Here is a 13,105-nt window from a genome sequence, read left to right as displayed (position 1 = left end):
AAATTACATGTGTAGCATAAAGCACAAGAGATTGAAGAACAATTGTGATTATACAGTGCACCCTTGTTGTTTGCGGTTGAGGAATCCGCCATCAAGATCTTATTATGTAAGGTAACTTTAAACGTTAATGAACCCTCCCCATACTGATATTAAACCACCTTCTATCTGTATTACCTTTTCCCACACTCTTTTTGACTGTTTAAAGTACTTTTGTGTCTCACGAAAGTCTGAGACTGACAGAACAAGCGCACTTCCGGATGCCGTCAGCCAACACGGTATCACATGACTGCTGACCAAAAATCCGCAATGAGGTGGAGTCACAATCAATGATGATGAGTCACAATCAAAATAATAAAAGTGGATCATGTGCATTGTTTCTCTGCAGCTTTCACTGTCTCAGCTAGCAACTTCTTCCAGCTACCCGGCCATCAGCCACTCCAACCCTGGGTTGCCATGGCAACAGCCATTTTCTTCTGTTCTCCATCCCTCCACTTTGGCATCAGCCCACCAGCTGTCTCATGTCGTAAGATTTCCACCCCCGTATGCTCACTCACACACAAACACACACACATGCTTGCACTCACACATATTAAGCAATAAAGACCAGAATGAGCAGTCACATATATGTTGCACATTCAGACAGAAAAAGGCACATTATGGTGAGCTTTCATAAATTCCAAAGGATGTACAGAATGTCAGACAATTAAATTTAGTGACACACCTTGACAGCGTTTTGTTCCCTGTATTACATTCATGGACGCAAACACCCACACACTCACATATACACAGACAGAAACATGTTCATAAAACCTCTTAAATGAACACAGCCTTGCACTCTCTTTGCTCAGGAGTAACTAGAGCTGCTGGAGGTGCCTGCACTGCTCTATTTTATCTTCAGAATCAAAAGTGATGTCATTCTTTTACATACATTTTCAAATCTTTCTACAAAGTTTACTTCAATTTACATAATTCTGTAACCTGCATCTCAACAATCAACTTTTCCCTCCTGGAAAATATGGCATGCCTTATTCAGAAATGGTTTGAGTAATGATTTATCTTTTTCCATATTTAGCTGCCTCTGCTGTATCATTTCCCCATTTTGAAATATTTGTCATAGCCCTTTTAGTTGGTCCACTGCAGTTGCACTTGCTTGTAGAGTACAGGTTAAAAGCATGTTAAAATAACTTGGTGGAGATTTATTTTAACCACTGTTCCACCAAAACATGCAATGACTCTCTATGAAGCTTAATTATGATAACAGTGTCAAGCATACTTTGTAACACAGCTGCGTTTTGTAACGGCATAGGTCCAAGTGAAGTGAGGCAGCATACAGATAATAGTGGCTATATTATCCCGGAAGTTATTTGACTTGCTTGCAATTTCATATGCCTGAATTGCAGGAGAGGATAATTATTGCACAGTGTATACTGCGCTGAACTTAATATTTGAATAATTTCCTAATATAACATGTGCAGGTTATCCGCACATTGATAGGTGTTAGCTGATTGGAATCAGAAGATTAATTTTGTCTTTAAGAGCTGTCTTGCCTTTCCTAATTTAGACCGTGTTTATCCTTGAAATTAACATATTTGGGAATCAGCCCATTGCAGAGCAATATAATATTGCATGGAACAGAAATAATGACGTAATCCTTGGAGAAACCCTTAATCATTTATTTTGCTTATCTAAATCAATATGCCTATCCTTTTATGAAATTCCTTTATGTAAAACACACATCATGACATATTCCTGGTGTTTAGATAAATGATGGTGTGAACTCTTGTCCTAAAGCACTGGATAGTGGAAACCTTTGCTCCTTATGGTGCCAGTGATCTTCTTCATGCTACATATGCAAGTCAGAAAACTAATAAGATATGTAGCAAAATAACATTTCAATTGCATGTTTTTGTAAAATTAAATGTAGAATTGCAGGGTGGATTTCAAATATTGTCAATTGGAATACATCTTGCATGTGATAGTAACATGGAACAAGATAAGATATAGTTTATTTATCCCAAACTGGGAAATTTAAATGTTGCAGCAGCATTCAGATACACAGAACAAACAGAAACAGGGAAACAGAAACAGGATACAAATAGAATGGATATGATGTGTAATGTCTCCCCAAGTTTGTCTACAAGTTTGTTAACATACTACACTACCCCAAGTTGCCATTCTGCCAGACACTTTCTGGATTTGTCTGGGTGCCTATTGACCTCAGACACTTGATAAAGAAGTTCAGAAGTTGTTGCTTGTGGCCACAAAATAAGCATTTTAACATTCAAAAATACCCACTGTGATAATGATCATGCATTAGAAGCCACACCAGTGACATGAAATATGTTTCAGTTGTTTTGTCCGTGTGTCTCCTGGCCATCTCCACTGAGCAATTTTAACAATAGTTACTAACATAACATTATTGCCTGTCCATGTTAAGCACTATTGTATGAAGTATAATTGAAATATTAATGTTTATATCTGGACATCTTATTTTGCTGCATGCTTCTGTCTGCTAGCTTACCTGCTTGGTATTAAACTGCTTTTACACATTGCTGCAATTCCAACATACCATCTTTAATGGGTTTCTTCCAAATTTCATTCTCAAAATCCATGCAGCTTAAGCTATGAATCATATTGCAGGAATAATCCAGGATCTGAAGATGAAGCTTTATTGTAGACAACAAGAGAGTCAAAATGCAATATGGCTAAAAAAAGAAGAAGAAAAAAAGCACAATTCGATTGGGTATTCAAAGAGTAGGTATTTTTCTGGAACTGTCAAAGCAACCCATCTCCTTTATAAGTGTGTACAGTTTAATTACGCTGGAGTCAAAAGTTCAACACGTCTTTCATTTTAGTATATTTAAAAAAAATTAAACTATGTTGTCTTCATACCCATTGAATTATTTACTATATATCTGTTACTCCTCAACAGACAAACATTTGACTTACAGACATTTGAAGATAAGAACAAACGTCTGCCACCATATCTGACTAGTTCCCCTTTCTGCCACAATCCCAGCTGAGCAGCACCACTAAGTTTATGTATCTCCAGCACTCATCTCCCCATCCTGTTTTTGTTTGTTGTTGCCGCTCTGAGCATTTCAGTTTGTACCTTGGATACTTGACTGTTTATTTTGGATGATAAAGAAAAGGCTAGTGAAGATAGTGGTAGTGGTGTCAGCTCTGTCTGTTGGCATCAATAACCCCCCCCTCCGCTTCCTTCACTTGAGAGTAGGCTACATGCTAAATACTGCAGTGCAGTGCAAACCTCGGTTTCCGACCACAATTTGTTCTGGAAGGCTGTTCGAATACCGATTTGTTCGAATTCCAGATACATTTTTCACATTTAAATAATGTAAATGGTCTTAATCCATTCCAAGACGCTAGAAAACTACCTTTTTTCAACATAATATCCATCCATTTTGTGCCGGTGTAACCGCGTACTATGTTATTTCATATTGTCATTTATATATCAAATTGTATAGTAATGAAACATGTCAAAGAAATGTAAAAGAAAGAAGCAAACACGAGAAAGACAGAAGGAAAAAAAAAACCATCAACGTAATCAGGTTAGCCGAAGGTACGAGTTACCTTCGTCTTTTGGACAGAAGTTTACGGTACCGTGACTCGTACCATAGGCAATGGAACACAAATAAAGTGAAAAATTATTGAATACAGTAAACTAAAATAAAAAGCACATTACAGTTAAAGCATAAGAACAATAAAGATAAGAATTTTTATCTTTGTGGTGGTGAGCAGTTGGCATATATTTGAATGTTGGAGAGGGACAGGGGGAGAAGGATGGATGTTACTGCATTTGTTTCGACTTCCAAATTTTGTTCGACTTCTAAAACAAATTCTGAATTTTTTGGTCGAATTCACATTTGTTTGATGTCTCAAGCGTTCGAAAACCAAGGTTTGCTTGTACTGTGAAGTGGATCATCAACCTCAACAGCTGACTCTGGCTCTTGTTGGATGCACTTAAAAGCTGGTTGAGAGCTCCTTGACATTTTTTTTTCTCCTCGAGGATTAAATTCTAAGAACTAAACAAATTCAATTTACTGTAACATCATATTATGTGCTTTTAATGGTTTTTTAGTCATTTGAAGAGTTATATTTTTGTGGCAGACAGATGTGAAGTTGAGTGAAATAACGTAAACTTGTTTATTATATTTCCGTGTATTTTTTTGGAAAATCAATATACAGTATAATTGAGGGTGACTAAACTCAAAATGACCTGCACTGGATTTTTATGCGCTTTTGTAATGTTCTGTTATTGTTTCTGGTAAGACTTAGGGAATAGTACTTTTGTATTTAAAGTAATGATGGTATTTAAATGGCCTCAAATGACGATTATAGATTGAAATTTGATAAATAACAACTTACGAACGACTTCTTGGAACCAATTGTGTTCCGACGTTGAGGACTACCTCTATGTGTTTTTCTTCACGTCGACATAAGTTTGCCACAAACGGCATGGGTTTGTTTTGAAAAGTCAGTTATAGAAGTTTTAAATCTACTGTATTATACATACAGCTGTATTTATTAATGTATGTTTACTGATCCACCAAATATTTATTGTGCTTCTGCCAAGTTCAAGTCTTTCTTCTTTTCCTTTCGGCTTTTCCCTTCAGGGGTCGCCACAGCGAATCAATTGCCTCCATCTAACCCTGTCTTCTGCATCCTCTTCTCTCACACCAACTACCTTCATGTCCTCTTTCACTACATCTATAAACCTCCTCTTTGGTGTTCCTTTAGGCCTCCTGCCTGAAGTTCAAAACTCAGCATCCTTCTACCCATATATTCACTATCTCTACTCTGGACATTTCCAAACCATCTCAGTCTGGCCTCTCTGACTATCTCCAAAACCTCTAACATGTACTGTCCCGCTGATGTACTCATTCCTGATCCTATCCATCCTGGTCATTCCCAAAGAGAACCTCAGCATCTTCCTCTCTGCTACATCCAGCTCTGTCTCCTGTCTTCCTCAGTGACACTCTCTAGACCAAACATCATCTCTGGTCTCACCACAGTTTTGTACATCTTTCCTTTCATTTTACCTGAAACTCTTCTATCACACATCACACCTGACACTTTTCTCCACCCGTACCATCCTGCCTGTACACGCTTCTTCACCTCATTTCCACACTCTCCATTGCTCTGGACTGTTGACCCTAAGTACTTACTTTTGCCAAGTTCAAGTATGGAAGTTTAAATATTTGCATGTTTTTCCATTTACAATTTTAGTTACCTGTGACATCATCATTAACAATCCAGCATTTATCCAGTATGAGGTTTGTTGAGGCAATTCATCTGTGATTAAAAAAAAACCAAGTACTCTATACTGTAAAACCTTTGTTATCAGCTACTATAGCCAGAAGTGAGATAACAATATATGCTAAACTATAATGTAATGGCAGCACTATCTGAGTCATAAATAATAGCAGTGTATGATACATTATAACTTGAGTCCACTAGCTGTTAGTTATGTTGCTATGAGATTCTGTGTCAAATAACTTTTGTTTCAATCACTGTTTGTGCTTGCATGTAACTACAACAGATATACTGTACCTCTGAAAAGAAGCTCCTCACATCATACCGTAGGTTGACAGAGCACAGAGTCATTATTTCCATCCTGTTAAACATACTATGGTTCCACGCCATGCCATGGAGTCCCCTTTGGTTACTAAATTGCAGACTGTTTGATTGGATGACGAACCTTGATGCATATGTTGCAGCATGATTTTGATTGAATTTATTACCAGCATGTTTGATGGAAAGCCCCATAATGCACAACCATGCGTATCCTCTGATGGGGCATCTGAACAATGTGCATGTATTAAAGACCAAAATACAAAAAACTCCTCACACGAAATGATACCATTAACACCCCTTAGCTAATTAACTGTGCTCATCCCCCTCCATCTGTGTCTGTCAATGAGAATACGGAGGAGGTGACTGCCTGCCAACAAAACTACTGAATTGAAACAGAAGTATTTCAGCTATTTCTTTCTTTTCATAAACACCAGATATTTTTATGTAGATAGTCACAGATATGTAAAACAAGATAAGCTGTACAATGTCATCAGATCACGCCACAAATTAAATGCAAGCCTGCCTTAATATGAAAATAAATCATTTGTTGTTGGCAATTAACGCATCATTTATAATGGTACAATAAAAACATAGCCTTACATTAATGGCTAACACTGTGGTCATTTTAATAGTAAGAAGAATCATGAAAGTTAAAAAAAAAAAAAGTATGTTATATATGGACTCTCGGAAGTAATGTGGAAATAGCTGTTTAATCACAGCAGCATAAGAATATCTTTGAAAGCCTCTGACAGACCCAAGCAATGCTCATATATGTATGTGAGGTATGTGTTAGCCAGACGACAAATTTAACATTTTGGTACTTCAAAAGAAATTCCTGAAATTCAATAAAAGAGTTATCTATTTCTAATCTACAGTATTTATTTTTATCAAAAACACTTGTCTTTTTCTTATCAAATTCCTTAACCAAAACCAGACTGAGAAATATTATATATTGCTGGTATTGAACTCAGATTTAACAAAGAAAATAAAACAAGGAGATGGGCGGTCAAACACTAAGTTAATTCCTGCTAAGCCTGATTTGTATGATAGAGAAAAAGGTGGTTATTTGAGTTTTTAAGTTTACTACTTGCAATGAATCCAGAGTTAGAGGTTAGAATATAGTACTGTCTGTTGTTGTTTTTTTTCTAAGGGCACACTTTCTGAGCTTATTCATCTTTTTTACAACCTTCCCCAGGTATTCTGCCCTTCAATGTCTTAAGAGATTGCATTGGCAGACTTCACCGCTCTCTCTTGGTGATGTATTGTCCCTGTGTCAAATTTATTTCTATGGCATTTTCATAAGCCTGTTGGTTTTAGAGGTTTACACAGATATCTAAAGACACAAATCCAGATAAAATCCAACGTAGTGAAGGAGTAGCAATAAAACAAAATACATTTACTTCTTGGAAAAAATCACAACATTCAAAACAATGGACAATAAGGAATGATTTTGTGACAGTCAGCTGGATTGCTCAAAGCCACACCTTTTGTCTCGGGTGTCTCTTAATTTTTAAAACGTTGTAATAATAATAATAATAAAGCATTGTTTCCAAAATTATGAATTTATACTCATATTTTATTACAGAACATTGTTTTACAGTCAATTTCAAAAAATAATCCACAAAAGTTATTTCCTGCTGTTTTTTATGTTGACACCAATTATTGTGTTCCATTATTATGAAGATAGCAGATTTACTGGCTAAATTAAGGTTTACACATTAAAGGACAATGGTTTAATGACAAATAAATATTATGTCATTCCACTTTCTTCCAGTCCTCCCCAGGTGTCAGCAGTATTGTCCACTTGGAAATGGACCTTCAGCAGGAAAGAGTTGTCTCACCTGCTCAGGATGAAGGAGACCAACTTCAAGAGCTGACTTTCACCCCTGTCCATGCCCCTGTCATCAACCTGGGGATGAATATGTCTGGGTGAGTCTCATCTTTTGACTTTTCCAAAATAGACACATATTTATTCAAGAACCTCCATGACATTTTTTTTTTTGTCAAAGCAGCCATGAACAAATTTGATCAGGTTTAAAATGACTGCCAAAAGTGTTTTCAAAAAATATCATGCTGTGAGTTTTGGAAGCCTTTTGTTTTATCTTATTATATGTGATGGGAAAATGGAAAGAGTACTTTGAAGAGTTGATGAACGAGGAAAATGAGAGAGAACAAAGACTAGAAGAGGTGGCTGTTGTGGACCAGGAAGTAGCAAAGATTAACCAGGATGAAGTGAGAAGGGCATTGAAATAGATAAAGAGTGGAAAGGCACTCGGTCCTGATGATATACTTGTACCTGTAGAGGTTTGGAAGTGCCTAGGAGAGGTGGCAGTAGAGTTTCTGACTGGGTTGTTCAACTGGATCTTAGATAGTGAGAAGATGTCTGAGTATTGGAGAAGTGCGCTGGTGCCCATTTTTGAGAACAAGGGAGATGTGCAGAGTTGTGGCAACTACAGAGGAATAAAGCTGATGAACTATACAATGAAGTTATAGGAAAAAAGTAATTGAAGCTAGACTAAGGGCAGAAGTGAGCATTTGTGAGCAGCAGTATGGTTTCATGCCAAAAAAGAGTACTGCAAAAGAAGTATTTGTTTTGAGCATGTTGATAGAGAAAGGCCAGAGTGAGCTGGATTGTGTTTTTGTAGATCTGGAGAAAGCTTATGACAGGGTACCCAGAGAGGAACTGTGGTATTATATGAGGAAGTCTGGAGTGGCAGAGACGTATGTTAGAGCGGTGCAGGACATGCATGAGGACTGTCAGTGGTGAGGTGTGCTGTAGGTGTGACAGAGGAGTACATGTGTGTGAATGAGAGAGACCCAAGTGGAAGAGTGAGGTAACAAGGAAAAAAGATCAAGAAGGTGGAGGATTATAAGTACTTAAGGTCAACAGTCCAGAGCAATGCAGAGTGTGGAAAAGAGATGAAGAAGCATGTACAGGCAGGATGGAACGGGTGAAGAAAAGTGTCAGGTGTGATGTGTGATAGAAGAGTTCCAGCTAAAATGAAAGGAAATGTCTACAAGACTGTGGTGAGAGCAGCGATGTTGTTTGGTCTAGAGAGTGTCACTGAGGAAAAGACAGGAGACAGAGCTGGAGGTAGCAGTGATGAACATTCTGAGTTTTTCTTTGGGAGTGACCAGGATGGATAGTATCAGGAATGAGTACATCAGCGGGATACCACATGTTAGAGGTTTTGGAGATAAAGTCAGAGAGGCCAGACTGAGATGGTTTGGAAATGTCCAGAGTAGAGATAGTGAATATATGGGTAGAAGGATTTTGAGTTTTGGACTGCCAGGCAGGAAACCTAGAGGAAGACCAAAGAATACATTTATGGATGTAGGAAAAGAGGACATGAAGATAGTTGGTGTGAGAGAAGAGGATGCAGAAGGCAGGGTTTGATGGAGGCAACTGATTCGCTGTGGCGACCCCTGAGGGGAGAAGCCGAAAGGAGGAGAAGAAGAAGTTGTTTTATCCCCACTATATATTTGAACAAGCTTACTTGGAAAAGTCTCACGCTGTCACCAACTCCACCCACTACCTGTCAATCAAGCACCCAACCAATCACAGCGCTCAACCAATCACGGCACATCTGCCAGAAGGAATCACGTGAACATTATAGGGTAAGGCGTTTGCTTCGTTAGGAGAAGAAATAACTATACATGGACGTCCCAGTTAATATAATGCCATAACTGTTCCAACAAATGTCATGTTTTTGAGCAGAGAGTCCAAACAGCAGGAATGACACAGAAAACGGCAACAAATTCTGAGTGAAACTAGGTGGCTAGCACCAACAGTCTGTCCAGTTATGGTTTCCGTTTGGAATGGGACAATCAATGTAGTATCCAAAATGCTCCTCGGGCATCTGACAATAACAGTCTTTAAGTAACTACATACAGTTTTGTTCATGTAGTCAGCTAACAGAACTATCGTTTTTCTAAAATTTCTTTTACACTTGTTCTTTTTACAGGTGCCTTTTCCTTTAATGGTAATTGCTTTCCTAATCTCATGATTGGTTAGCTTTCTTTATGCTAACATTCATTAGGCATTGCAATGCCCGCCCAGCGCAATCCATGATTTGCCAACACAAAGTCGTTACATCATCACGTCAATTTTTTACTATGTTGGGTGAGCTTGGTTTATAATGCCAATATATGTTTTCATATGTTTGGTATGAAGATGGATATTATTGTTTTATCATGGAACTTCCACGGGTTCCTGCTAGTCTTATTATAGTCTAATTCATTCCTTCTAAGTGGCTCTTCCGAGAATACACAACACAGCTATCATAAAACATGGTGGACGTTATTTCCTTTAAAATATTTTTCATGCCATCCTTTTTCATGTTTCCCTCTTTACCACTAAATCAACATCACTCATGTAAAGGTTAGTCATTTGCATAAACTGATCTTAAACCAATAAACTGAGGCTGTTGTTGAAGGCCAACAGTTATCACTAATCCTTTTCCAGAAGTCAGTGAACTAGCTACTCAAAAGTTTTATTAGTTATCGTTAAGTAAGTTGAATTACAGTTAAAAACTATAGCTGTGAGATAGTACATAATGGCTGTCATGATGTGTAGAACTGAATTACAGTTTCCACTTTAGTGTAGACATTGTGTTTTAGATTATTCCAGACAAGTTGAAAAAGTTTGATTTGGTTGGCTGATTTCTAAAGGAAAACATATTGACTGCAGTTTGCCACGTGGCTAAGATCTTCTTTGCAGCAAGAAAGGGTAACATCATTAATTTAATCCAATAGCGGAAATTCATGTTTAAATATTATGTTAACATGCTAATATTTTATGTTGGTCAGTATTTTGCAGTAAACCCTCGTACAATTTGTTATTGCCACAGTATTTTACCCTCAATCGTCCAGTATTGATCGGCTCACTAATTGGCAGCATGTACTCACTGGTAGTATTGTAAAGGAGAAAGCTCAGCCAATTTAAAAAAATTGTTCAATCAGTTTTGACATCCCACTTTGGGTAATTGTCTCTGTATTGTTTCATAGTGTGAAAATTCAATATTAAATCCAATTTTAAGGAAGAGGTTTTGACATTGATTTAAAGTTACAGAAGCACTAAATTGTAGTCACAGTTTACTTAGCTAATAAAGGAGCCTGACGGGGATATCATAATGGCACTAACACAGTCTGCTCTGTTGTGGTGGGACACTGAAGGAGAGATTACACCCTGCAAATAATGGGGAAAGTAACTCAGAAACATAGCATTGCTTTTGTGAAGAAAAATGAGCAGCTGGCATTGTGACAGTTTGCCAATCCCAGTGTTTGGATCCAGATACGATGCTGTTCAGTTCAGTGGGTTGAAACATCTCTGTCTCTTCACTCGAAGCCAAAACATCTTTTGGACTATTTTCCGTGTGGAATGACCCACTTCTATGAGAGGAACAATGACGTCTAAAGTTTAATTGAAGTTGCTATGCATATCTGATTGGCCCCTTTTGAAATAGAAATGATGGCTTGAATATTAATCCACCCAGGCTAAATTAAGACATAACTTTGAGCGATGGAAAAGAGAGGAAATGCATGAAATTGATGGAGCCTCCAAGGAAAAAACCCCATAGACTGAATTCTTCACTCTCAGTGCCTTAATTAGTTTGATTGAGGCTTCTTTCTTTCTTAAATGTGATGGTGCGGGCATAACTGTTTACCTACTGGACGCAGGCGGCGTTACTGCTACTGTAAAATAAAACTATTTTGTTCTTTTCACTGTGCTCACACTTTGTGTAACCATCTGTGCACTGAGTTTATCATTCCCAGAGCCTTTGTTGTCAGTTTTGAAAATATAAGTTATGGATGTTACCATGCTTGTTGAAGAACAGGTGGCTACCATGATTAGAGATAACTGTCAATCACTTTTGTAAATCCTGAGGGAGCTTTTGCGCCTGTTCTCTCTGCCATTACAGTTCTCGTGGTGCCACTGCTGGACAGATATTGCTGACTTCCTCGTACAGTTTAAACATGATTTTACTGAATATTTGTCAAGTCCAACCCAGTATCGAATTTCAATTATTACTCAAGAGGATGAAGTAAACTCAATCTTCCTGAAGATACATATCTTGAGTCATAATGGAACTGATCCAAGATAAACTGAGTGGGCCTGAAATAGTAAAGCATATTTTTTATAGATCCAAAAAACTCCCTCTCATCCACAACCAGAATGCCAGCTGCCGATGAACCAGGGACCAAACACATTACATTCTGCGAGTCATAAAGCATCAGTAACGTCATTTGATGCTTGATGTCTTTTCAGCTCAGTCACTATTCATTCATGCCATTAATGAGTCCTTTCAATTTTTCCTTTAGTTCCTACTCAGTCAGCTCCAGGGGCACACTGGCCCACCTCTATTCTGCTGGTTTCCCTGACATCACCGACTGTAATGGGCAGGTGGCGGACATGGTGGATTCCACAGAGCCATTGGCTTTTGACCTGCATCGTGAAGAGACTGACCTCCTACAGGGCAATCTGCTGATATTCCAGTTTCTGGCATTTAGCAGGTGAGGCCTACTTTGATCGGTCAACAAGCATTGACTGATAATAACGCCTCACGTATTGCACAGCACATTTACTGATTAGACAGATTAGATGAAATTACATAGATTAGACCTACAGAGTTCATGTTAACATGAAGATCTGTGTTCCCAGAAATGTCTTACACTGTTTTAATTTCAGACAATTATTCAACGGTACTGATCCCACCTGATTTCATACTGAGCTTCCTCCATTTCATTCTATATATAGTAATGTAAATATTATTTATGTGTTTTGGTTTAAAGCCAAGCACAATTCCCTGCTTAGCTTGAGATTTCTTTTTTTGTGTTAAATTCAAGCCAAAAAAAAAGAATGCATTTCAATCATGCAACCATCAATTTCTTTCATTTATACTCATATGTCAAGTACAAGACCATTCACAGCACACAAACACACAAATCTATGAAAATGCAAACTAATATCTTGTCAGCATGGGCTAGAGTGACTGTCAACAGCCCATCATAAAAACCATGGAGGTAGTGTCCCATCTGTCAGGGGCTGACAGAGGAAGGGGACTGTTGAGGGATTGGTAAAAAACACATTAGTCTTTGTGCAATTTGATAAACTTAAGTCACATCTATCTTGTTCATCATAGATTTAGCACCATGCTGCCATATCTTTCTGTATACACACAATAAAAGTCATTTCTCCCCTCGATGAGACATGACTGCACTGCTGTTCTCAGTGTTATGTATGAACATATAGATCTGCTTTCAATTCAAAATACATCGATACTCAGTAAAACACGTCAAAGCATATAGGTCCAGGAATTCCCAACATCCAGTGACTTACGTCAGTTTTTTCCTGAGATAATAAAGCTTTTTAGACCTTTTGGGGTTTTTTTTGTCCTTGATACACACACACCTAGATTAACTATAATCAGTCATTCTGATTAAAATTAATTGATGGCCAAAAAGCTTTATTTTGTTATATTCTAAAGAGCGGAAAACTGATTTGCAACTG

General features: G+C 37.8%; 1 protein-coding gene across 1 annotated transcript in view; it reads left to right on the top strand.

Annotated features, from left to right (window-relative positions):
• Nucleotides 1-13,105, top strand: part of nphp4 (nephronophthisis 4) — a 221,150-nt gene that overhangs the window by 138,300 nt on the left and 69,745 nt on the right. Inside the window, 3 exon segments of the mRNA XM_068305896.1 lie at nt 386-523; nt 7,370-7,524; nt 11,917-12,108. Of these exon segments, the coding sequence (XP_068161997.1) occupies nt 386-523; nt 7,370-7,524; nt 11,917-12,108 (485 nt within the window).

This window comes from Antennarius striatus, chromosome 2, assembly GCF_040054535.1.
Source record: "Antennarius striatus isolate MH-2024 chromosome 2, ASM4005453v1, whole genome shotgun sequence".
In the NCBI taxonomy this organism is placed as follows: domain Eukaryota; kingdom Metazoa; phylum Chordata; class Actinopteri; order Lophiiformes; family Antennariidae; genus Antennarius; species Antennarius striatus.
This window is presented reverse-complemented; position numbering and strand designations above follow the sequence as displayed.